Source organism: Musca domestica, unplaced genomic scaffold (genome assembly GCF_030504385.1).
Source record: "Musca domestica strain aabys unplaced genomic scaffold, Musca_domestica.polishedcontigs.V.1.1 16, whole genome shotgun sequence".
Lineage (NCBI taxonomy): Eukaryota > Metazoa > Arthropoda > Insecta > Diptera > Muscidae > Musca > Musca domestica.
The window spans coordinates 12,492,179-12,519,542 of NW_026712219.1; the positions used below are offsets into that span (position 1 = coordinate 12,492,179).

Here is a 27,364-nt window from a genome sequence, read left to right on the forward strand (position 1 = left end):
GTACCTCTATACTGCACTCCATCAGTGATCCTAATTCCAAATTCTAACTCATTCCGATGTCCAATACAAAGTATTCCTTTTAGTAAGAATTTTGCAAAACCACACCTTATCTCACGCCTACGCACCAAGACCGAACCTCGTGCAAAATTTCAGAATTCCAGAATTCCATAATTGTGATATGTCAAAATTAGTTAACAGCTTATTGTTGAAGACTGAGCAGATGGCCGAGTCAATCAAACAAGTCTTTTGCAGAGATCGAACTAGAGGCTTGTCAAAATCGCCGGAGGGAAGTAGCCCACAGCACATGGTTGAAAGCTATTCGTTATTAAAACTTCCTTTAATGTCTGTTTATAGTTATTTCAAGTCACCAATTTTAGTAACACTTGTCTACCTGGTACCGATACTCTTTTATTCAGACCTGCTAATTATCAAATAAATTTATTAGGATTTCCAACTTCAACGTCAGTGAAATTGTCGACGAAATCGTGGCATAAAATATCAATAGATCTTTTATAAAACACGTCATGAACAGTTAGCCTCCTGTCGATCTTGTACATGCCTGTGTAGATAAAGTTTTCAATGCAACTGCTTCAGGTGGAATAATTTCAACGATATCAATTAATTTCATATTTTCAATTTTCTCTTCTCCAGATTACAAGATGCAGATTTGGGTTTTCATTTGATTATAGATCGGCGGAAAGACAAATGGAATTCAGTTAAAACAGTTCTGCAAAGGATATCGGTAAGTTAAAACAATTATGCAATATTAAGAATTTCTCTTATCTTTTCCAACTTTCTTTCACCTAGATCTACTTCCCCGGCATTATACACGTTGTCTATGTGTTGAGGCCATCGGGTCTCTTTCAAAAGGCCATCTCTGAAGTCAGTACAAAATTTTCCAAAGATGAATATCGTTTTCGTTTGGTAATATGTTCGGCGCTGAGTGATCTGCACGAATATATTGAACAGAGTCAATTGACGGCGGATATGGGTGGATCTCTAATATATTCCCATCATGAGTGGATACAACAGAGGATAGTGAGTGGGAAAAGAGATAATATGTATATATTTATAATATATTGATTTTTTGATTTTTCACATTTAGTCCCTTGAAAAATTCTCCAGTCTAACCCATCAAGTCTCGGCCGAGCTGGATATTTTCATACAGGCCATACACGATACAGAATTTCCCAATTCTGTTGAGGCAACGCAAAAGCTATTGGATGATCAGGGAGCGGATTATCAAAGATTAAAGGTAAATCATTTTAAATTAAATTTGTATATTTTTTATTAATTTTTTTGTTGCCATTTTAAGGATGAAATCCTAGCTGCCGCCAAACATGGTGAAACTTTGCTCAATAACATTAAATCCAATGAAGAAATCAAGGAATTTTCGGAACGTACAGGCAATGTTAGCTCCATAGAACGGTAAGTGTAGGCGACCATTCAAGCTTTTTTGAAATTCGTTCTTTAAAGCTTTGTTAAAATATACATACATATATAAATATTTAAACAATGAACTTTTCCCACTAAATTTCTTCTTAAAATCCTAACCCTTGAAATATAAAACAATAATCCCTAACTAAAACCGTAAAATCTTTTACTAATCCCCCTCTTTTGCCTTTGTATCCTTATAAAATAAGTCAAAATGGTTTTAGTTCCTTAACTCTATTTTTTCTGTACTTTTCTAACCTCCTTTAAATTTTCTTTAATCTGTTTAAATGTTTATTACATTCAGTTCTAGCTCTGCACTGGTTTTGTAAAGAAAAAAATCTAAATGAAATAAAAAAATATGTTTTGTAATCTTTAACTAAATTCTAAACGCGAAATTATTTTATTTTGATTTTAATTCAAAATTCGGTTTAGAGATCTTCTCGGTTTTAACTTAAAAATTATTTCCAGTCATTTCGTTTGTATCATTTCCACTTTCATTTCAAGCCACCATAGACATTTGTTTGGCATGTTTTCATTCCAATTTTTGTATTCTTGTTTTGAAAATTGGGATAGATTTGATTCAGAATGCCAACGTCCAATTTATGGGTCCTATTTGAAACGCCTCGAATCTACGGGTGAGATTAAAAAAAAGCTGCAACACACTCAAACGCCATAATTTTTACATTTTTTTAAAACTTTATTGAATGAAAGAAAAAAATGTCGGAAATAGCATCAAATTTTAAAATAAGTTTAGATTTGTTCGAATTTGTCATCTTTGGCACGAATTATGGTCTTCAAACGGCTAATTAAACCGTCAAACGCTGCCTGAATGTTGCTCTGCGGTATTTTGGCCCATTCCCGGTGAAGCGCTTGCTTGAGGTGATCGACACTTTGGTATTTTTTAGTGCCAACCTTGCCTTCCAAAATACTCCAAACACAAAGTCCAACGGATTGGTATCCGGAAATTTTGGTGACCATTGTGCGCTGGAAATGAAGCGAGGAACCTCATTTTGTAACCATTTTTGGGTTGCGCATGCTGACAAGATAATATTCGACATTTATTATGATCGGCCATCGGCTGTTATGGCGGCCGACACCATCAGCATGGCCGGCGCTAGAGTTCTGGTGGTCAACCGAGGGTGCACATTTTCAGCTGACCTCTTTGTCAAGTAAACACGATGATTTTGTTTGTTTACAAACTACTGGACAACGAATATTTTCTCATCAAATTCGGCAGTTCACCACTTAAGAGTTTATTTTCTTTCTGCGGCGGTGTAAGTTCTTGCACTTTTTGGAATTTCAATGGCTTTAACCCGAGCTCATTTTTCAATATTTGCCGAATGGAATATTGCGATATGTTCAGCTCACGAGCCATTATTGGCCACTGCGACGGAGGTTTCGATCAAGTCGCTTCTTTACTTTTCGGACCATTTCTGCTGATGTTGCTGTCGAAACTGACTCCTAATTTCGATTTCGATGTCAGTTAATTACTCCCATCCGACAGATATTGAACCTGACCAACTCGTGCTTGACCTGACGGGCTCCTAGCTGGTCCTGACTAAATTTCAGATGGGAGATAAAAGGCTTCAAGGGTACACCCCTCTTAGATAAAAGCTTCTTGTCTCTCTGTCAATGGCTTTAAAAGCTTTTATACCCTTGATAGTGGCCATACCTAGATTAGTCTGAAGGTTAATGTTCCTGGAGCCACCTTTTTTGAGATACAATGGTCCTGACGTAATCTATTTCCAATAAAATTATCCTGATGGTATCTAAACTGTAGGAATATACATTGCAGACTTTTTTATTTCACCCAAGGCAGTTTAAACGATCTTCCCTAAAAAATTTACACATCTCCCAATACAGTACATTTGAAGATTCTACCGCCAAGGATTCTACCGCCCTCTACATGATTAGCTCTCCATCAATTGGATTTTAATCTTTTTTACTTTCTCGTTCCATTTATTTAAGTTTCCCACACGTCTTTTCAAACAGTTGGCATTCTATTACATTTCTTTTGTAGTTAATCGAATTAATTTCAAATTAATTTTCATAAATTAATTCTTCTCAGTTTTTGTATTGGTAGAGTTCAGAGAAGTAGTTCGTGTCAGTGTTTGCATGTTTGTTCACCATATTGAAGTTCAAAAACAATTCTGGAGATAATCGTTAAATTGTCTACACACACAAAACTCTACACAAATGCTTTGATTACACCACGAACACCAACGACACACACCTTTTCTTGTATTCCACCATTTGCCATACACCTACCACCCAAACACACCACACTTGCAGTGATTACCACTCTCTTTTAACAACAATCCACCATCCATGCACACAAATATATTTAACACAATTCGTCATTATTTTTGTCAAGCGCCTAAAAGTATACTCATTTATCTGTATTACAACATTACTGTAGCAATATAATATAAAAAAATTACATGAAAACTAATTGAGTTTTGATTTCTTCAGAGAGGATTGAGATTCGTCATCTTTGCTTTTTCTGCTTCCTCTAAAAATATTCATGAAAATCTTCTCTATAGCTTCGCGAAAATATGTTTTAATTTATATTCCTTAGGAGCTATTCGAAAAGATGATGCCTATAAAATCTCTTGCCTTGAGTGCAAATTTCAATTTTAATTTGTGAATGCAATCCCGGGCTAGGCAATAACTTTATTCCGATAAAAAAAAAACAACCACCATTTTCCTTAGACGTAATGGTCCCAACGGTCACATATGATAGGCAATGGTTCCGACGCAATCGTCTCTCGAAGAAAATACCTGAAGTGGAGATAACGTTAAAATAGTTCTGACAAACACTTACCTCCAACATAATGGTTTGACAGACTATTATCCAAGAGACATATATAGTCTTAGAAGTAAAGGTATTGGCCGATTAATATCGGTACAGTCCTGACGGCCCTTTCCTAACAGTCCTGAAGGCATTTTATAACAGTCTTGACGGCCTTTTATCTGACAGATAACGGTCCTGTCGGCCTTTTATCTGACAGATAACGGTCCTGTCGGCCTTTTATCTGACAGATAACGGTCCTGTCGGCCTTTTATCTGACAGATAACGGTCCTGACGGCCTTTTAACTGACAGATAACGGTCCTGACGGCCTTTTATCTGATAGATAACTATCCTAACGGACTTTTATCTGACAGATAACGGTCCTGACGGCCTTTTATCTGACAGATAACGGTCCTGACGGCCTTTTATCTGACAGATAACGATCCTGACTGACTATTATCTGATAGATAACTATTCTAACGGACTTTTATCTGACAGTTAATGGTTCTGAAGTGAGTATTATCTGGCAGAATTTTGTCCTGGCGGACTATTATCTCTATGATAGAGTTCTGCTAGACCATTTCCAGACAGATAATTGTTCCAAAGGTCTTTAACCCCAAGGATAGATCCTTTTGGAGTTCTACCTGAGTGATAATGCCCCTTTAGTGTTTGTATCTGAGACATCATGACCCTGTTCATCTCTTATCTAAGAGATAATCATCATGTCGGACCATTACCCGACAGATAATTGTCCTTGACCACAATCCTGTTTGTCTGAGACAACGGTTTCTATTTTAAGAATTATCGTCCTGACCTAATTTCGGGGAAAATTCTAGATCTTCAAGAAATTTTGTTTTTACTCACTAAACCGAACACCTTTTCACATCGCACACCATATTCAACTCGAAACCACTTCTCATTAACTCTTCATACCTTTCTCTCTTTGTCACACTCACTCATTCTATCTATCTCTCTCTTGACAAACTCTAATAACAAAATGTACATAAAAATGACAATGTTTACATCTCTCATTGATCATCAAAACGATTTTTGTGTGTCTCTCTTGTTTTTTTTCTCTTTCTTAACTGTCTCTCTCTCTCTCTGAATGGCGCAATGTTCTCTCTCACATAAATTTTTACAATACTTGTGCGTGTTTGTTTTGTGTAAACCATAACGATAATGAACGAACAAACGAACTGAACCGAACGATCGATCCATAAATCAAACATGCGAAAACTTTCATCCATTTTCTCTCAAACACACACAACTGAAATGCTCAATTTTTCATATTTGAAAAAAATCGTGCGATTTATTTCGCATGTTTCATCAAAATCAAACAAAACATGAGTAATAATGCAGATCCAGTGCAGGGCAGACAACATATTCTCAACCACATCAGCAACAACAACTAATCAAACGACATCAAATTATTTATCACCAACAATACAAATTTAAAAAACCTCAATACTACGATGACTGTCGCGATTACCGCAGACTGCTCGTGCAGTTGGAGGAGACGGAGCGGCGTTTCGATGAATTCTGGCGTACGCACAGCAATCGCCTGCAACAATGTTTGGAGCTAAGGAAGTTTGAACAAAGTTTTCGGGAATTACAGGTGAGGTGTAGAAAATTTAAATACATACATTTTTGAAACTAAAAATTATTATTTTTTGCTGCAGATTTGTTTTGACACCCACCAGACCAAGATATCGGAAATGACCGAAATTGGGGAGAGTGTGGAGCGCGTCGACGGCCTTATCAACGAAACTAAAGAATTCCAAAGTCAGTGCGCCGTTGACATCGAAAAAGCCTCTAAAGTCATTGCTGCTGGCCAACAACTTATCGGCTCACGTGGCGTTTATCCCTGGGAAATTGTCCAGCCCAAGTGTGATGAACTGCAGCGGGTTTGTGATATTATCACGGAAAGGCTGCAGAAACGCTTGGAGATTTTGAATAAAAATCGTGAACTAATGGAGAGAGTTGAAAAGGTGGGAAATACACTTTTCTCACATAAAAGAAGTACGAATAATTTTTGTTGTTGTTTGCATTGCAGGCTAATGAATGGTGTGCAAATGGCGTTGAACTGCTCACCAACCAGCGCATTGAGAAATGCTCCACATCACCCGAATTGGCCGAACAGAGTCTCCACGAGATACAGGCATTCATTGCCTCGGCATCGGAGTTCAAATTGTCTAGTCCTAGTGAATTTAAGAAGATCTTTTTAGAGAGCACCACCCCAGAAACCAAAGCTTTAGTATCACAGGTAAGATGGAACTATTGTAGACTGTATTCTGATGTTAAAATGTTGGATGGCTAAAAATGGAAATGAATAAGTGGTCCTTACAACTGGTCCTATATCCAATAAAATGTTGCTGCCGCATTGCTAGCTTCGAGATTATGGCTCTGCCGGACTCAAACCTGAGTTGAAATCTCTGAAAGAGATAATGACCCTAGTTAGCCGTCATCACCGAGATGATCCTTAAAAATAATGGATCTGATTGACTACTTTTCAGGATAGTTTTCCTAATGGTTCCACATCCCTTCTTCTGAGGTAGAGTTCCTGGAGAGTTTTTTCCTTAAAATATACATCCTGGCGTACTCAAATCTCAGGGTAAAGGGACAGAACTAAAGATTTCGACTTACTCTTATCCCAGAGAGATATTGCTCTTGACGGATGGACAATTATCTGACAGATGGCGCTCTCGACTGACTACTATCTAGCGTGCAGGCTATTAACTAACAGATAACCGTTCTGACGGACTATTATCCGACAGATAACAGCCCTGACAAACTGTTATCTGATAGGTAACCGGGCCTGGAAAGGACGGACTATTATCTGACCGATAATCCTCCTGACGGATTATTATCTGACAGATAATACTCTGATGGACTATTATCTGACAGATAATCGTCCTGACGGATAACCGTCCTGACGGACTTTTATCTGACAGATAACCGTCCTGACGGACTTTTATCTGACAGATAATGCTACTGACAGACTATTATCTGACATTAATGCTACTGACGGACTATTATCTGACAGATAACCGTCCTGATGGAGTATTATTTGACAGATAACCGTCCTAATGGACTATTATCTGACAGATAATGCTCCAGACGGACTATTATCTGACAAATAATGCTCCTGTCGGACTATTATCTGACATATAACCGTCCTAATGGGTTATTATCTGACAGATAATGCTCCTGACGGACTATTACCTGACAGATAATCCTCCTGTCGGACTATTATCCGAAAGATAACAGTCCTGACGGACTATTATCTGACGGATCACCGTCCTGACGGACTATTATTTGACGGGTAACCGTCCTGATGGACTGTTATCTGACGGGTAACCGTCCTGACGGACTATTATCTGACAGAAAATCGTCCTAATGGACTATTTTCTGACAGATAATGCTCCTGGCGGACTATTATTTGACAGATAACCGTCTTGACAGACTTTTATCTGGCCGATAATAGTCCTGACAGACCTTTGTCTGACATATAATAGTCCTGACTATCATATGAGGCTCCAATCAGAGCTATATCGGAGCATATTGTTTAGACTTTCTTTATCTTACAGATTATAATTCTTAAGACTTCGTATCTCAGATGGAATAGTTATTTCGGCTGATAGATTTGAAGGTTTGATTTTTTGGTGATTTTTCTCATGACTTCCTCGAGGGTGTAGTCCTGACTGGTTCTTTACGGGCTATAATTCCTAATTTAATAATACTGTACCCTATCGGATATTATATGGTTTTTTCTCTCCGATATAATTGTCATAAAAACCACCGATTTCAGCTGTGATTGTACTGACGGCCTCACTTTTTAGGATTTATAACACTCTCACTCATAGATCTCCACAGAGTCAATCTGAAAATACCTTATCTCCGATTTAACGGTCTATTTAAACTGCCGCTGTCCCCCTTTTACAGCACAAGGGTTAACGAGTTTATTTACACCCGCAGTTTTATTTAAAATGATAAGCTCTCGGCTAGTCGCCAGCCAATTTAAAACTCATATCACCCTATCAGCCCAGCTCAGCTTGGCGCACAATCATACACACAAACATACGTTGAGCATGGAACAGATGTGTTCCACCATGTACCGGCTAGTTGACCTACGAACGACAAAATTGAGACATTGCTCCGTCAGATGATGATAGTCATCCAGTAGATTTTAGATCAGGATGCGAGAGAGAGAGTGAGAGCGGCGGACGGCTAGACATTGAGATTCGTTGTGTTGACATTACAACAAATTATTTGTGATTTGTGGCTTGGATATTTTTGTTGTTGTTGTGTTCTTTTTCATTTGTTTTAATTATTAGTTTTCTTACTTACACCGAGAATGTGAGAATGTTGTAAAGAAAACAAAAAGTGGAAATAAAAAAAAAAGTTTTTGTTTCCTTGAATACTGCCTCTACTGCTGATTGTGGTGTCGGGATCAGGCTGTTTTTAATTTTTATTATTTTGTTTTATTTTGTGTTTACGCCTGGATGCTGCCGTCGTCGTCGATGTGGCTTTGTGTAACTGACTCACACCCTAATGTGTGGGGGAGATTTTTTTCGGTTTGCCTTCGTCATTTCATTTAGTTTAGAATCAACTTTTGAAAACGCTGCTCGAATTGTTGCGTGTTGTTGTTGCTATAATTTATAACAAATTTCGTGGAAAATGTAAATCTTTGCCCGAAATCTTTTCGTGAGTGTACTATCGAGATCACTGCCATGAAAATCCGAATCCGATCTTGAGTGATTAATCGATTAATTTGTGATAAATATCAGTTTTAATCGTTTAAAAATACATACAAAAGTTTGAGTAATTATCTGAGTTGTATTCCGATTGTGGTTGCGATAACGAAAAAAAATGTTCATTTCATATCTGAATCAAGATGCCGAACGACGTCGTTGGTCATGTCCAATACCAGTCAATAAGGATATTACTCATAGCAGTGTTGATTTTCAAGTGAGTGTTTAGTTTTATCATTTTTGATTTGTTCGAGAATAATATTCAGTCAATGGACATGGGAGAATGTGAAGGAATAAAAGTGAATGCCAATAAACAGATATCATTCTTCGGGCGCCATCCATGATTTTTTTTTTGTAGACTGGATTATATTTGCTATTTTTAAAGTTTGTGTGGCGCCCAACGTATTTTGCTCTGAATATGACTATTTTTTGCTGTCAACTCCCTGTGGTGTCTGGGTATAAGGGGCATAGGCTTTATGTAGAGATTTTATCAAGTCAATTAAATGGTTGGAACCCCTATTAAAAAGGAAATGACTGTGACCGAGCTTGAACTTAGACTAATGGTCAAGACAACTAATTATCTCAGAGATAGTGGCCACGACGGACTATTATCTCTGGGAAAAAGGTTCTCATGGACTTTTATTTCAGATATAATTGCCCTGACCATAACCTTATTATCTCCCAAAAATTATTTCTTGCAGCGGATTTATACCTTGGGGATAATGACCTATTATCTTGGAGATAGTAACCTTGATAAATTATTACTTTGAAGATAATGGTCCAGACAAACGATTATCTTGGAGATAAAAGAACTGACGGACTATTATCTTGAAGATAATAATCCTCGTGGACTATTACTTGGTAGATTATTTTCCAGATGGACTATCTTGGAGATTATATTAAAGATAATTGTCCTGATGAACTGTTATCTTGAAAATAATCGTCCCGACAAATTATTGATGATTATCTTGGAGATAAATGTCCTTACACACTATCTGAGAGATAATGGTCTGTCGGACTATTATCTCAGAAATAATGGTTATGGCGGACTATTGTCTCAGAGATAATTGTCATGACGAACTGTTATCTGTGAGATAATGGTTCCGACAGACTTTTATCTCAGATATAATGGTCCTTACGTCTCGGAGGTAATGGTCCAGGCGGACTATTATCTGGGGATAATGGTCCTTTCGTCTCAGAGATAATGGTTCTTACGGACTATTATCTCAGAGATAATTGCCATAATAAACTATTATCTGTAAGATAATTGTCCTTACGGACTATTATCTGAGAGAGAATGGTCCTTTTGGACTATTATTTGAGAGAAAATGGTCCTTTTGGCTAATTATCTGCGTGTTAATGTTCCTTACTTACTTTTATCTGAGAGATAATAGCCCTTACGGACTATAATCTGAAAGATAATAGTTCTTACGAACAATTATCTGATAATAATGACACTTAAGGACTATTATTTGAGAGATAATGGTCCTTTCAGACTATTATCTGAGAAATAATGGTCCTTTCAGACTATTATCTAAGAGATAATGGTCCTTTAAGACTATTATCTGAGAGATAATGGTCCTTTCAGATTATTATCTGAGAGATAATGGTTCTTCCGCCGTTCTGACGAGGTATTATCTGACAGATGACCGTTCTGACGGGCTGTTATCTGACAGATAATCGTCCTGACTGGCTGTTATCTGACAGGTAGCCGCCCTAACGGATTATTATCTGACAGATAACCGCCCTGACGGATTATTATCTGACATATAACCGCCCTGACGGATTATTATCTGACAGATAACCGTTCAGACGGGCTGTTATCTGACAGATAACCGTTCTGGCGGGCTTTTATCTGACAGATAATCGTCCTGACGAACTATTATCTGAAGGATAACCGTCCTGAAGGACTATTATCTGACAGATAACCATCCTGAAGGACTATTATCTGACAGATAACCGTCCTGAAGGACTATTATCTGAAAGATAACCGTCCTGAAGGACTATTATCTGACAGATAACCGTTCTGACGGACTATTATTTGACAGATAATCTTCCTGACGGACTATTATCTGACAAATAACCGTTCTGACGGACTCTTATCTGAAATATAACCGTTCTGACGGACTAGTAATTGGCATATAACCGTTCTGTTGGACTATTATTTAACCGATAAGCATCCTGTCTGATTATTATTAGACCGACTACCGTCCTGACGGGTTATTATTTGACAGATAACCGACCTGACGGACTATTATTTGACAGATAACCGTCCGGACGGACTATTATCTGTGTCATTGATAGAATATTATCTTAGCGATGATAGTCCTGGCGGTCTATTATCTCAGAGGTAATAGTCATAACTGACTATTATCTAAAAGATAATGGCAAATTATAATAAAATTCCTCAGGATTATTATTTTGTAAATAATCCTGCTCACGCATTATTATCTTGGGGATAATGGCCTTACCGAGCTTTTATCTTGGTCTTGACGGGCTATTATTTTCGGTGTTTTGATCGTAATGGTCCTGGCAGCCTATTTCCTCCTGCCGGAAATTCATCTCAGCAAAAATTGTAGTGGAAGACTTTTATATCAGAAACAATGTTGCTGGTGGACTATTTCGAAGATTATTGTCCTTGGGATATCTAATATATCCTTCATGGTCACTCTATTGAATGAAACACTGAATCGACTCTTATCTGTTATTTGCCTTCAAACCACACAAATACGACTTTCAAAAACAAAAAAAAAAAAAAAATCAAACACCAAATCCCGATTGATTTTTATTGACCCTGAAAAATACCACAGCTTCCTCAACGGCATAGCTCCCGAATTGCCACTAAATAAATTTCCACCAAAAAAAATCTCTTTTCGGATACTATCAAAATATATTAATTGGAAATTAAAACCAAAAATAAACGCGATTGCGAAATGACGCAAATATGGATTAACTTTGAATTACTCGAACAGGATTATGATGGGGAGGTGGTAAACCAGAAATCGATCGCCAGCTCACACGCATTTTTTGTCCGTCCACGCTGCCATCGGCACTGATGTGGCAATATTACATCAACATCTACTGCACATCTATGGTACATTGAGATGTGTTACAGCTACGTTTTTAATGTCCAAAAATGGGTCTGATTTCGAATGACAAGATGGGTTGGTTGGTTGGCTGCCTGCCTGGTTAAATGAAGTTTAACACAAATAATTTTGCTGCGATAATAAACTGTAAAACATGACTTCTGTTACGTCTTCTTCTCCTTCTTCGTTTTTGTCTTAGCAACGGAAAAAATGATAGAGAAAAAGACATTCGTGCAACATGGTGGCACGTTAAGAGATAATAAACAAATTATTGGTTATTAGAGGGGGTTACAAGTGTCAAGTGTTTTCAAAATATTTAACTGGAACCAGAATTTTTATAAAAATTGCGTATTTTTGTTATTGGAGAAGAATTTCAATGATTACCTGGGGGTAAGGCAGGAAAGACGGTCGTTTCGCCAAAGAGCCACAAAACCCCATCAAATCCCCTGGTTTCTGTCTGGGGATATTCTCTCCAGGAGTTATTTAAAAGCTGGGAATCACATTTGATTTGATATCTTTTCTCCGATTTTACCCACCTCAGTGCACGTAGGCAATAATAAAATCATAAAAAAATGAAGAAAAAAGCGGTTGCATGTCGCGACATACCGCCATGCCGTTCAATTTGATTGACCATTGTGACAAATATGGGTTAAACTGTAACACAACTGTAATGTGGATGGTTGGAAACGGCAAGCGAAACAGTAATCGCATCAACCAAACAACAGCAGCAGCAGCAGTGGGAACGCCAATAAAACGTAGAAAAACACATCTTGCAAATGATGATAATTGTTGCCGCGGTAGCAACAATAACATCATACACAGAGCAGCGAACCCCACCAATCAAACGGCGGTAGTTGCATCGTGGTCCACAGCAGTTGATGCTGATGCTGGTATAAATGTTGATGCATTTTTTTTACTTTTAGTTGCCGATGATGATGATGATGAGGCGATTTGCCGGTGTTTAATGTTTTTGTTGTCGTTGAAAAAAAAAAACTGAGTCAATTGTTGAATGAAGTGTGAAATAGCGGAAATGCATTTAAATCTGTATTCAAAAGTGTTCGTTTTTAGCGCGCTGCTGCTCAGTAGTGGAATTCATTAGATGAGGGTTACCTGGGCATCAAAAGATAACCCTTCTTAAAGTATAACTGGTTAAATAATACGTTGGGCGCCACTTTGTAAAAATCTTGCATCAGGAATATGGGACACCCTTTATCAGCAGATTTCTATTATCTGGTGAAGTTATACGTTGGGCGCCATTTCGTAAAAATCTTGTATCAGTAATATGAGACACCCTTTATCGGCAGCTTCTGTTAAAATCTTATAGAGGCAAGACTCAAGTAAATACATTCTCTATGAGATCGGCATAATATCTGAGAAAATAGTTCTTTAGAACATTTATATTTGAAAAATATATTCATGAGACCCATTTAAATTAGAGTTTTTCAAAGCAATTATATATCTATGATAATATTGCGGAAAGCTACTTGTTTCTCTAACAAGTGTCTACAAAGAAAACATTCACACTCAGTAAGTGTCTAACAGAAATCCTTCGAAACCATTTTCTCCGTAAAAGTCTCAATCAGGGCTATTGTAGTTAGGATGAGGGTCCTTTCGCCCAATTATCCCGAAAAAGATAAGCCAATCAAGAAGATTATCTCTAAGATGGGACACCGTTGCAACTATTATCTCTGAGCTCATTGTTCGGAGCACTATTCAAAAACCAAAAAAAAAAAAAAAAAAAAAAATAGACTTCATGACCACTTCTTTAGAAAAAAAAAAAAATAATAACATAAATAATAAATAATAAAAATAAAAAAATTCGTCGACAAGATGATAAAAATTCGAAGGGTAGCCGATTGAAGGAATAATGTCTATTTGGAACATTATCTTTGATAATTAGCTTTGAGACTAAGCCAACTCAGATATAGGAGGTGCAAAAATTTCAAAACCTTTAACATAAATGTTCGTCAGGACCACCATATTCCTTCTGGACCATAAACTGTGAGATAATATTCAATTAAGACCAATATCTGTGAAATAATAACTCATCAGGAGCAATAGCTTTGCCCGCTAGAACCATCATCTGTGATATAATAGTGTTATATTTGTCGGCCATTAAAAAAATAATATGTTAATATAATATTCCGCCAGGAAAAATATTCCTGTGAGAGTAAACCGTAAGGATGGTTATGTCTGAGATATTCATCCTATTATCTCTGAGATAATAGTTTGCCAGGCTAATTATCCTTGCAATAAATGTTCATCATGATAACTATCTGTGAGATAACCTCTCTCATAAAATAGTGGTTCATGATTGTTATATGTTAGTATATAGTCAGGACCATTAACTGCGAGACAATTGACTGTCAGGTCCATTACCCTACCTTATTTGGTGATAGTCTATAAAGAGCATTTTTTTCTGACAGAAAAATCCATAAGGATCATTGTCTGTGATATATTGGTCTGCGAAGATATACAAAGTGTTGGAAAAGAATATTTCAGAACCATTATTTCAGAGACAACAGTCCTCTGGACTCATTATATGTGAGACAATATTTCTTCACGATTTTAAAGACGATAGTCCGTTAGGACCATCGTACGTGAGAAAAAAGTCCGCTAAAAGTCCGCTGAGTTGAAATTCCACCAGAACCATTTTCTGTGAGAAAATTGTCCATAAGGATTATTATCTTCGAAATCATAGACCATTATAGCGTGAAATGAAAAAAACTGCAACCAACTTCAGACTGCTGTAATTTCTAAACCACTCGTTCGACAGCTGTTAAAATTATTCCAGTGACAGCTCATTATATTGTTTACAAGCGTACACAAGCATTCTGGTGAGAATTTTCAAGAAAAAAAGTTATTCGTGGTGGAATTCAAGCGTGATAATGTGATTTCTTTATATTTGGCTGGAAAACCACAAGTGGCTACCGTTAGAGCACACCAGCATTTAAATGTGAATAAATCTTTTGTGTCTCGTAGCATCGCTCGTTACCGGGATACTGGTAGCGTAGGCCGAGGTCAAGATAGTGGACGAAAGAAAACAGCAACATCAGCAGAAATGGTTCGAAAAGTAAAGAAGCGACTTGATCGAAACCCCCGTCGCAGTGGCCGAAAAATGGCTCGTGAGCTGAACATATCGCAATATTCCATTCGGCAAATATTGAAACATGAGCTCGGGGTAAAGCCATTGAAATACCGCAACAGAAAGAAAATAGACTCAAAGGAGATAAAGAGTTGCTTCGCTTGGCCGAAAGTGGTAAACTGCCGAGTTCGGTTTTCTCCGATGAGAAAACATTTGTTGTCCAGTAGTTTGTGAACAAACAAAATGATCGTGTTTACTTGCCAAAAAGGTCAGCTGAAAATGTGTACCTTTGGTTGGTCACCAGAACTCAAGCACCGGCCATGGTGATGGTGTGGGCCGCCATAACAGCCGATGGTCGCTCTCCTCTCGTATTAATAGACCGTGGCATCAGAATAAGTGCCGAATATTATCGCGAAAATATTCTGGAGGGTGTATTAAAGCCTTGGGCACGCAAACATTTTGGCCGCAGACCTTGGTCATTCCAACAGGACTAAGCACCATCGCACTCAGCACGCGCCAGCCAAGAATGGCTACAAAACGAGGATCCTCGCTTCATTTCCAGCGCACAATGGCCACCAATCCGTTGGACTATTGTGTCTGGAGTATTTTGGAAAGCAAGATTGGCACTAAAAAATACCAAAGTGCCGATCACCTCAAGTAAGCGCTTCGCCGGGAATGGGCCAAAATACCGCAGAGCAACATTTGGGAATCGTGTGACGGTTTCATTGGCCGTTTGAAGGCCATAATTCGTGCCAAAGATGATCGATTCGAACAAATCTAAACTTATTCTAAAATTTGATGCTATATCCGACATTTTTTGCTTTCATTCAAAAAAATTAAAAAAAAAAAAATGTAAAAATTATGGCGTTTGACTTTGTTGCATTTTTTTAACTCACCCTGTATGAGCCGAAACTTCACTGATAAAAAATAGCAGGATAGGAAGCAGAGTTTATTCTCTGGTCGGCATTTGCTGTGTTAATAGACCCCAGTACTAATAATCCACAAAATGTAGACCTTGGAGAACTTCTATGTCTGAAAACAAATACCTTTCTAAACAAAAACAAATTTTAAAATCCGTACCGATTGATTTGTTGCTTTAGGAAACTTTTTTAATTGTTTTTGTTTTTATAAAAATAATATTTTTTATTAGTAGAGAAGTATGGTAATGTTTACCAGGGGGTAAGTCAGGAAATAACATGGTTTCCAAAAGAGCCAGCAATAGTCTTATCTATCTATAGCACTGGGAAACAGGTCTTTCTATAGCAGACAAAAATCTGCAGTTGTTTCAGTTATTAAGTTCATTGAACGTTCTTTCAATCGAATCGAATTAAATGGCATATCTTGTTTCCATTGCGTCTTCTTAGATTTCCTGGAAAGTGAACAACTATAGCCGCCGTTACATAACCGATAATACGTGATTAGAAATGATGTTCCAGGCCATCTTGTTCGTTCGTCATATTTGGCTAGATCTTCATTTCCCACATAATGTGATGTCTGTTGATGTCCATTGCGATGATAGATATTAAAGGCAATCATATTGTTATTCCACATGACTTCATCATCGATTTGTATCATTCATTTCTTGGTAATCGATTGCAGCCGACGACACCACCAAGACGGCTTTCTGTTATGGACCCAATGTTGAGGGGTTTGTTAGCTGAGAATATGTCAGACATATTCTTCAGGAATGTGGCAGATCGGGTTCTTGTTCCCTTTTATTCAATTTTTTACCTCCTTTTTTACCCAATCAGAATCTTGAGATTCAATCATTTTCCCTGGAAATTCGCTTCAATGATTTTGTTGCGACAAAAGTCAATGTTAAGTATCGGCATGATTGAATAGCATCCAAGATGAACAACTCTGATGGAATACACAAAATGTTCACACAAAATCTTGTTGCATCAAACATGTTGTATGCAACAATGGAATAAAATTTGGTTTTCACCATACACACACCACACCAATGCCATTGATTGTCTCAATCACTGCTCATGTTTTTAGAGCCAACATCAGATTTCAATCTCATGTTGTGGCTAACTTCAGTTGTTGGACTACCAATTGTCATTGTTGTTACCTCTTTTTATGGAACATAACAAACTGGCCCCCAGATAGCCTAACTCTAACCTCTTCCCATTGCAACATGTCGGCGGTGTGTTCGTTCATTTTTCAAGTTTTGGTTGGCCACGGCACACAGTGATTCGGGGTTGATGTTTTCTGGTCCAAACTTTGTAACTTTTGAAGAGATGAAGATACGTTCAGATTTGTTATTTGTTGAACAGGTGATGATGATAATTTCATTATTGAAAAAAAAAACAGTAAAGAAAGTCTTAAAGTCGGGCGGGGCCGACTTTATGATACCCTACACCACTTTGCTAATTTAGTAGAGCTCCACATAACAATTAAAAGTTTTTATGGGAGAATTCAGTCATACAATCTATGATTGTAATTATAATTTAAAGTTCAAAGGAAGCATTTGTATCTTTTAAATTCGGACATGTGTTGCCCATTTGGTGCACAAATAATTTAAAATATATATGGGAGCTATATCCAACTCTGAAGCGATCTCCATAAAATTTGGCAAAGATATTTCTGAGCTGTATTTGATATATTTCCTTGAATATCGTTGTTACGGAGTGCATATTACGGTTGTGGGTAACAAATATAACAAATCGGATAAACAATATATATGGAAGCTATAACTATATCTGAACCGATCTTCACCAAGTTTGACGTACTAGCTTCTAGACTCAATTCGGTCATAAGTGCCAAATTCCATCCCATTTAGACAAATATTGGACGTTTGGTGCACAATAAAAGGTAAATCGGACGAAGTTATATATGGGAGCTATATCCAATTCTGAACTGATCTCGATAAAATTTGGCAAAGATATTTCTGAGCTGTATTTGATATATTTCACCAAATATTGTTGTTGCAGAGTGCATATTATGGCTGCGGAGGACACAAATAACAAATCGGATGAACAATATATATGGGAGCTATAGCTATATCTGAACCGATTTCGATCAAATTTAGCATACTTATTTTTAGGCCTAATTGGGATATAAATGCAAAATTCCATACTACTCGGGCTGATATTACACGTTTGGTACACAATAAAAGGCAAATCGGATGAAGATATATATGGGAGTTATATCTAAGTTTTGACCGATTATCTCCAATTTCAATAGGGTTCGTCCTTGGGCCAAGAAAATGATCTGTGCAAATTTTCATCTGGATCGGGCAATAAATGCGACCTGTACTTTATTTACAAAATTAAATGGACAGACGGACTGACATGCATAAATCGACTCAGAATGTGATTCTATGCAGATCATCAAAAGGAACTATGGGTCTATCTCATTTCCTTTTGCCTGTTACTAACAAATGCACAAAGACATAATACTCTGACCACATTGTGGTGTAGGGTATAAAAAAATACATTAAAAAATATTTCCGGCCAATTTGACGATAAAGAGGTATGTGGGGGGTTTCCCGAAGATTTTAAACCACTTTACCAAGATTTTTTAACATAGGACCTCATTTTAGTGTAGTTCCACCTACAATTAAGGAGCGATTAACCCACCTCCAAATCTCAAATACAGGTACCAACAGAGACCTTAACATCAAACTTTGAGGATTTCAGGTTCTATTCCTTAAACCACCAACAGAGACCGCAATATTAAATTTTGGGATTCCAGATATATCCCTTTCCCCGATACCAAATTTAGTACTATTTAGTAATTTTCGTACAATTATAGTACACATGTCCAAAACCACTTCCATATCTTAAATTCAGAAACCAACAGAGACCTCAATATCAAATTTGAGGACTCCCGCCCTATCCCTTCATCCAATACCCAATTTAGTGCCACTTTGTACTTTTCTTAGAATTATAGTACACCTTTTAAAAAATCTCCATATCTCAATCTCAGATACCAACAGTCTCTTTTATATCAAATGTCAGGATTTCTGCTCCATCTCTTCGCTTAACACCAAATTTAGTACTATTTAGTACATTTCATACAATTATAGTACAAGTTTACGAAACCACCCTTAAATGTCCAGGCTACACAAGAACAGCGACCCTAATACCAAATTTCAGATTGCATGCACTATCTGTTCACCCAATACCAAATTGTACCAGCTATAGTACATTTTAGTACTTTTCGTACAATTATAGTACACTTTTCACCACCATATCTCAAGACACCCCTAAATATGAAACTTCGGCATTCCAGCTCAATTTCTTCGCCCAATATCCTATTTTGTATCACTTAGTGCTTTTCGAAAAATAATAGAGAACACATAGCCAAAACCACCTTCACATCTTCTTCACAGAAACCAACCTTGACATCTATATCAAATTTCAGGATTCCAGCCCTTCCTTTTAGTAAATACCAGATATAGGGCGCATTTCCAAATCTTTCCAAATCTCAAACACAGATACCATCAGTAATCGAAATACCAAATTTGAGAACCCTATTTCTATCCCTTCACCCAATTCAATATATAGTACTTTTCGTACTATTAATGTACACATTTCCGAAACCACCTCCATATGTCCCGACTGCACATGAACAGTGACCGGAATATCAAATTTCTGATTTCAAGCACTATCTGTTCACCAAATATCAAATTGTACCAAATAGAGGGTGAGATGAAAAAACTGCAACCAACTTCAGACCGCTGTCATTTTTAAGCCACTCGTCCGACAGCTGTTAAAATTATTCCAGTGACAGCTCATTATATTGTTTACAAGCGTACAAAAGCATTTTGGTCAGAATTTTTCAGAAAAAAAAAGTTATTCGTGAGAGAATTCAAGCGTGATAGTGTGATTTCTTTATATTTGGCTGGAAAACCTCAATTGGCTATCGTTAGAGCACTCCAGAATTTAAATGTTCGAAACCCGCTTCGCAGTGGCCGAAAAATGGCTTGTGAGCTGAACATATCGCAATATTCCATTCGGCAAATATTGAAAAATGAACTCGGGGTAAAGACATTGAAATTCCAAAAAGTGCAAGAACTTACGTCGCAACGGAAAAAAATAGACTCAAAAGAGCTAAAGAGTTGCTTCGCTTGGCCGAAAGTGGTGAACTGTCGAATTTGGGTTTCTCCGATGAGAAAACATTCGTTGTCCTGCAGTTTGTAAACAAACAAAATGATCGTTCGTGTTTACTTGCCAAAGAAGTCAGCTGAAAATGTGCACCTTTGATTGGCCACCAGAACTCAAGCGCCGGCCATGGTAATAGTGTGGGCCGCCATAACAGCCGATGGTCGCACTCCGCTCGTGTTAATCGACCGTGGCATCAGAATAAATACCGAATATTATCGAGAAAATATTCTGGAGGATGTATTAAAGCCTTGGGCACGCAAACATTTTGGCAACAGACCTTGGACATTCCAACAGGACTCAGCACACGCCACCCAAGAATGGTTACAAAATGAGGTTCCTCCCTTAATTTCCAGCGCACAATGACCACCAAAGTCTCCGGATATCCATCCGTTGGACTACTGTATCTGGAGTATTTTGGAAAAGCAAGGTTGGCACTAAAAAATACCAAAGTGTCGATCACCTCAAGCAAAGCGCTTCGCCGGGAATGGACCAAAATACCGCATAGCAACATTCGGGCAGCATGTGACGGTTTCACTGGCCGTATGAAGGCCACAATTTGTGCCAAAGGTGACCAATTAGAACAAATCTAAACTTAGTCTAAAATTTGATGCTATTACCGACAATTTTTGCTTTCATTTAATAAAATTTAAAAAAAAGTACAAATTATGGCGTTTGACTTTGCTGCAGTTTTTTTATCTCATCCTGTATAGTAGTATTTAGTACTTTTTGTGCACTTGTAGTAGACTTTTTTAAACCACCGCTTTATCACTAACCTACCACCAACAGGGACCCCAATACAATATTTAACAAGTAAAAAAACATTAAGTTCGGCCGGGCCAAACTTTTAATACCCTCCACCGTAGGGTAAAAGAAACATTAGAAGAAATGTGGCAAAAACCATTAAAATGCCGAATATCAGGAGGTACCGTTATATGGGGGCTACACCAAAACGTGAACCTATAATTACAATGTTTCGCCACACGAACTAGGACCCATTATGAAACACAAATACCAATTTTTAGACAACTCAGTGAAAAAATGTAGCAAAAACCATCAAAATACCGAATATCGGGAGGTACCGTTATATGGAGGCTATATCAAATCATGCACCCATGCATGCAATGTTTCGCCACCGGAGCTGGAACCCCTTATGACCAACAAATAACAATTTTCAGACAAATCCGTGAAAAAATGTGGCAAAAATCATCAAATTACCGAATATCGGGAAGTACCGTTATATGGGTGCTATACCAAAACGTGGACCTATAATTACAATGTTTCGCCACAGGAACTAGGACCCATTATGACTAACAAATACCAAATTTCAGACAAATCCGTGAAAAAATCTGGCAAAAATCATCAAATTACCGAATATCGGGAGGTACCGTTATATGGGGGCTATACGACAACGTGGACCTATACATGCAATGTTTTGCCACACGCTCAGGGACCCGTTATGACCTACAAATACCAATTTTCAGACAAATCCGTGAAAAAATGTGGCATAAATCATCAAAATACCGAATATCGGGAGGTACCGTTATATGGGGACTATACTACAACGTGGACCGATATATCTCATTTTCAACACCAACCATCCTAGACACAATGCAAATTGCTCTGCTAAATGTTGGCGCTCTACGTCAAATAATGTGGGCTGTATCGTGATTTCAACAGACAGACAGACGGACATCGTTAAATCGACTTAGAATTTTATGCTGATTATGAATATATATACTTTATGGGGTCTAAGACGAATATTTAAGGATGTTACAAACGGAATGACAAAGTTAATATACCCTCCTTCCAAGGTGGAGGGTATAAAAATTCCAGCATCATCCGCTCACTCTAAACCAAACTGTTCCAAATTTAGTACCAGTACTGTACATTTCTAAAAACACCTTCATATATTAACCCAACCTTCCAACCTTTGATCTCATACCAAATTTCAAGTTTTTAGATCTATCCCTTCACATAATACCAAATGGAACCATTTAAGAAGTTAGTAACATTTTAGAACTTTTCGTAAATTTAAAGTTGCAATTTCCAAAAAAAAAAAAAAAAAATTTTGGTTCATCTATCCTGCACTCTATCACTGAATCTCAATCCAAGTTCCTATCTTATTTATGTGTTCAATACAAAGTATTCAATTTTAGTACATTTCGTACCCTTTAGTTCGAATTTCTAAAAACCCAGCCTTACCACTTGCATTCGCCTGAAGACTGATCCTCGTGTAAAATTTCAAGATTCTAACTTCAGCAGTATCATCTGGGCATAGATTCTCTGTCAGTTATTTCACTTATTTTTTAAACATGTATAGTTTAAATCCCGTTAATATTTTAATGTTATTGGTACTGAAAAAATATATTTTGACAAGCAAAATCGAACTCCGAACCACCGTGCTGCGGCTTAAAACATCAAATAAGAAAAAGATTTCCATGACCAACTAGTCCTCACATGACATGGCCATAATGACAACTTTCATGGCCATAAACGGGATTTATATTTGGCTATGTTGCCGCCATCAACAGCGACATCAGCAGCAACAACAACAACAACTGATGATGCCAATTGCCCACAATTCTGCTGATCAATGCCTTGATCGAAGAACGCTAATCAGATCAACCAGTTCAACCACAAAGCCTCTAATTGGATGTTGCAAGATCACACACAACCCCAGCAACAGTAGCCGCGGCAGCAGCAGCAAGAACAACAACATTAGCTGGCATTACACAATTTAATTTGTGGCGCATTATGAGGCCTCCGCAAATGACGACACAGCCGGGGCGACACTGTTCGTTCGACATAGAATGCGGTTCTTCTAAAAAAAAAAAAACTTATTATCGATCTGAATTGGCTGAAGACTCAGTCAGTCAGTCAGTCGTCTAGCACCGCAGAGTTCGATTCTCGATTACCACGACAAGCCATGTCGAAGATTCTGTGATGTAAAGTTGTTTTTCTTCTTCAACTTCTCCTTATGGGGATTGGTGCTGTAATTGTTTGGGATGTGGTTGTTGTTGTTCTTTTTGCTGCTCAGAATAACCACAAAACCAGATTTGCTATTGAAGTCAACTAGTTTTGTGTCGATTTGGTTTTGTTTTGCATTTCTGTTCCAGTGCCAGATATTTTCAATATTAATGCCACAGGCTAATTATATGAGATAATATTGAGATTAACATTCTTGCTGTGCTGGTATGGCTCGGCTGACAAGCCGGTGAAAGGCACCACTGAAAATGTGAACCACAAATGGAAAGGTCAATGGAATGGCTGACCGAGTTTTTTTAGTTAATATTTTGGAAAATTTTTGATTCAATTACAAAGGAAAGGGCGGAATATAAGATTTCCGCAGGGGTCTTCTAAATTTTGAAGACCTCTAACAGGTTTTCTATGTTTAAGAGACCTTCTATATTTCGAAGTCCTCCAGCAGGTCTTTTATATTTATTAGACCTAAAACAGTACTTCTATATTTAAGAGACCTTAAACAGGCCTTCTATTTTTTCATGTTTTCTATTGTTTAGAGATTTTTAAAAGGTATTCTATGTTTTGAATATTCTCTTTGGAGAACTTAACGAAAGTTTTCGATGTTCAGAAGACCTTCAATAGGTCTCCAATATTTTGAAGGTCTTCTATGTATTGAGGACCTCCAACACGTTTTCTATGTTTTAAAGACATTTAACAGGTATTCTATGTTTTGAAGACCTTCAAAAGGTCTTCCATGTTTGGAGGACCTTCAACAATTTTTCTATGTTTTAAAGACATTCAGATGTTTGTTTTGAAAACCTTTAACAGGTTTTCTATGTTTAAAAGACTTTGAGCAGGTCTTCCATGTTTAGAAGATCTTCAACATGTTTTCTATTTTTAGAAGAACTTCAACAGGTCTTCTTAGTTTAGAGGACCTTCAACAGGAGGACCTTCAACAAGTCTTCTAGAGGACCTTCAACAAGTCTTCTATGTTTAGAAGACCTTCAACAGGTCTTCTATGTCTTGAAGATCTTCAACAGGTTTTCTGTTTTTAGAAGACCTGCAACAAGTCTTCTAAGTTTTGAAGACCTTCTAGAGGACTTCTATGTTTTGTTTCGAAAACCTTTAACAGGTCTGCTATGTTTAGAAGACCTTCAACATGTCTTCTATGTTTCGAAGACCTTCAACACGTTTTCTATGTTTTAAAGACCTTTAACGGTTTAGAAAACCTTCAACTGATTTTCTATGTTTAGAAGACTTTCAACAGATCTTCCGCGTTATGAAGACCTCCAAAAGTTCTTCAATGTTTAGAAGACCTTCAAGAGGTATTCTATGTTTTGAAGACCTTCAAAAGATATTCTATGTTGACAGGATCTTCAACAGGTCTACTATGTTTAGAAGGCCTTCAACAAGTTTTCTATGTTTAGAAGACCTTCAACAGATTTTCTATGTCAACAGGTTTTCTATGTTTTGAAAACATTCAGCAGGTCTTCTACGTTTAGAAGACCTTCAACAGGCCTTCTATGTTTTGAAGACCTTGAACAGGTCTTTGTTTTGAAGACCTTTTACAGGTCTTCTTTGTTTAGAGGACCTTCAACAGGTCTTCTAAGTTTTAAAGACCTTCTAGAGGACTTCTAAGTTTTGTTTAGAATACCTTTAACAAGTCTTCTAAGTTTTGAAGACCCTCTAGAGGGCTTCTATTTTTCGTTTTGAAGACCTTTAACAGGTCTTCTATATTTAGAAGACCTTCAAGAGGTCTTCAATGTTTTTTGAAGTCCTTCTAGAGGTGCTTCTATGTTTTGAAGACCTTCTAGAGTAAGTTTAAGGTCTCCTGTGTTTGGAGGACGTTTTAGTGGTCTTCTATTCTTTGAAGGCCATATAGAGGTCTTCTATGTTTTGAAGACCATATAGAGGTCTTCTTGGTTTAGAGGACCTTCAACCGGTCTTTTATGTTTAGAAGACCTTTAACAGGTCTTCTATGTTTTAAAGACCTACTGGAGGTCTTCTATGTTTTGAAGACCTTCTAGAGGTCTTCAATGCTAAGAAGGCCTTCTAGGGGTATTTTAAGGTCTTCTGTGTTTGGAGGACGTTCTATAGGTCTTCCATGTTTTGAAGACCTTCTATATTTTGATGACCTTCAACAGACTTTAGAAGACCTTATTTTATTTTTATGGTTAAATGACCTTAAACAGGTATTCTCTTTTTAACAGGTCTTCTATGTTTAGAAGAATATCAATAGACATTCTATGTTTTGAAATTGAAGAGGTCTTCGATCTTTAGAATACCATAACAGAATACCATTCAAGAGGTCTTTTGACTTTAGAAGACTTTCAACAGGCCTTCTATGTTCTAGAGACCTTCAACAGGTATTTTGTTTTTGGAAAATATTCCATATTTTGAAGGCCTTGAACAGGTTTTCTGTTTACAAAAGACGTTTTAGAGGTCTTCTATGTTTAGAATATATTGTAATATTGGAAAAACTGCAACAGGTCTATTATGTTTATAGGATGTTTCAAGCTTAGAAGACCTTCAACAGGTCTTGTATAGTTTGAAAAGATATTCTATGTTTAGATGGAATCCCAGAAACTCTTTATTTTTCTTTTTTTCTCTGCTATGAAAACATAAAATATTGCATATCGCATCTTTCTCATTTTCCTCCGTGGTAGTTATATACTCCCTCCCCCCTTAAATCCGCCAACATAACTCATAAAACCATGCTAACATTTAACTCCACACAAAAGTTCATGTTCGTAAAGATTCTAACCCACTTTCGGAGATTCTCATCATCTCAATATTGAGACTCTTGAAAATAAAACGAAAAACAAGAAATCCCATTTTGTTCAATGTCATTTTCACCGTTTTGGCTAAATGACTTCGACCTGTTTTCGTTTATGCCATGTGCTGTTGCTCCCCTCCTCATATCCACAACACGAAAAAAAAACAAATTGTTGGCCTATTTTTTATAGTTCACAGTCAACATTCAACATTAATGGAACCGGAGTTGGGGGGAGTTACATGTTCTTCTACTCTCATATTTGAATTTTTTGATAATTTGCCTACTAACCAACTTTTACGATGAGTGAGTGGAGAGTGGTACTAGCTCCGGCTGCTGTTGTTCTTGGCCATGTAATGAAACCAACAAAAAAAAAAAAAGCAATCAAGCAACCTACATGTTTGCCGTGAGGCCATGTAAGACATTCTTACTCTCCTTTATAGGTCAGCTTCATCGTCGTCGTCGTCATCATCATCAGCATCCGAAGCAATTTCATTGAATATCCAGTGAATGCAAGAGAAGAAAAAGTTCCAAACTTGTTTGCTGTGTTCAAAAATTGATTTTGCCTTCATGGCTGGTTATAACACCACCAACCAGCCACCAGCTGCAAAGGTATGGAGTAGCTGCCATTTTTCCATTACTTTTAGAATCTAGCTGGGGATCCCAACTCCAGTTAGATGATATTCAATGATTATTTTGGCATAATTTTTTTTTTCGATTCTGGGTTCTTTGTTCTGAAGGAGAACAACTTTGCAACTCGTCGTTCGTTAGGTTAGTGGAACAAATGGATGAATCGAGTTGGGGAACAGTAGTTGTCGAGCAGTTCATAAACATGGATTTTGTAACAGGATCTTCGTCGAAGTTAGTGAGCTTGTTGTTGGTTACACTCGAGAAAAAGAAGTGTTGAACGCAAGGTATGGGTACTTACATTACAGGGCCAAATTTTTACAATATTTAATATGCCTCTGACATAAATTTCTGATATTTCTGAGTGTAGAGGTATCTATCATCTCCAAAAAGTCTTTGAAACTTATTTTCAATCGATTTTATCTGCATTCTCAGTTATAGATTACAATACTAACGTGATTCAGTTCGTTTGTCGCCATAAATTTGGTTACCTTTCTTGGGCGCCAATCTAAATAATCCAAATACGTGTTTCGGATCTTATCGGCTTGCCATGATCCATTAAGTATGTCATATTAGCTATTAAGAGCTCATTTTAAGACCCTCAATACTTTCATATACAACATCTGTTGGGCGCCATTCCATTGTGAATTATATATGGCTCCATGACTCCATTCTTCTTGGAATACATAGCATAACTGTAAATATCATGCCTTTCAAAATTGTATAATTGCCCCACATCGG

General features: G+C 37.3%; 1 protein-coding gene across 7 annotated transcripts in view; it reads left to right on the plus strand.

Moving 5' to 3' along the window:
• Nucleotides 1-27,364, plus strand: part of LOC101889805 (guanine nucleotide exchange factor DBS) — a 260,338-nt gene that overhangs the window by 85,186 nt on the left and 147,788 nt on the right. For all 7 annotated transcript variants that reach the window (XM_059120097.1, XM_059120100.1, XM_059120099.1 and 4 more), the window contains exons 4-10: nt 652-742; nt 808-1,038; nt 1,106-1,255; nt 1,316-1,428; nt 5,721-5,841; nt 5,906-6,214; nt 6,280-6,489. In XM_059120097.1, coding sequence (XP_058976080.1) covers nt 652-742; nt 808-1,038; nt 1,106-1,255; nt 1,316-1,428; nt 5,721-5,841; nt 5,906-6,214; nt 6,280-6,489 — 1,225 coding nt within the window. The remainder of the gene's footprint in view (nt 1-651; nt 743-807; nt 1,039-1,105; nt 1,256-1,315; nt 1,429-5,720; nt 5,842-5,905; nt 6,215-6,279; nt 6,490-27,364) is intronic.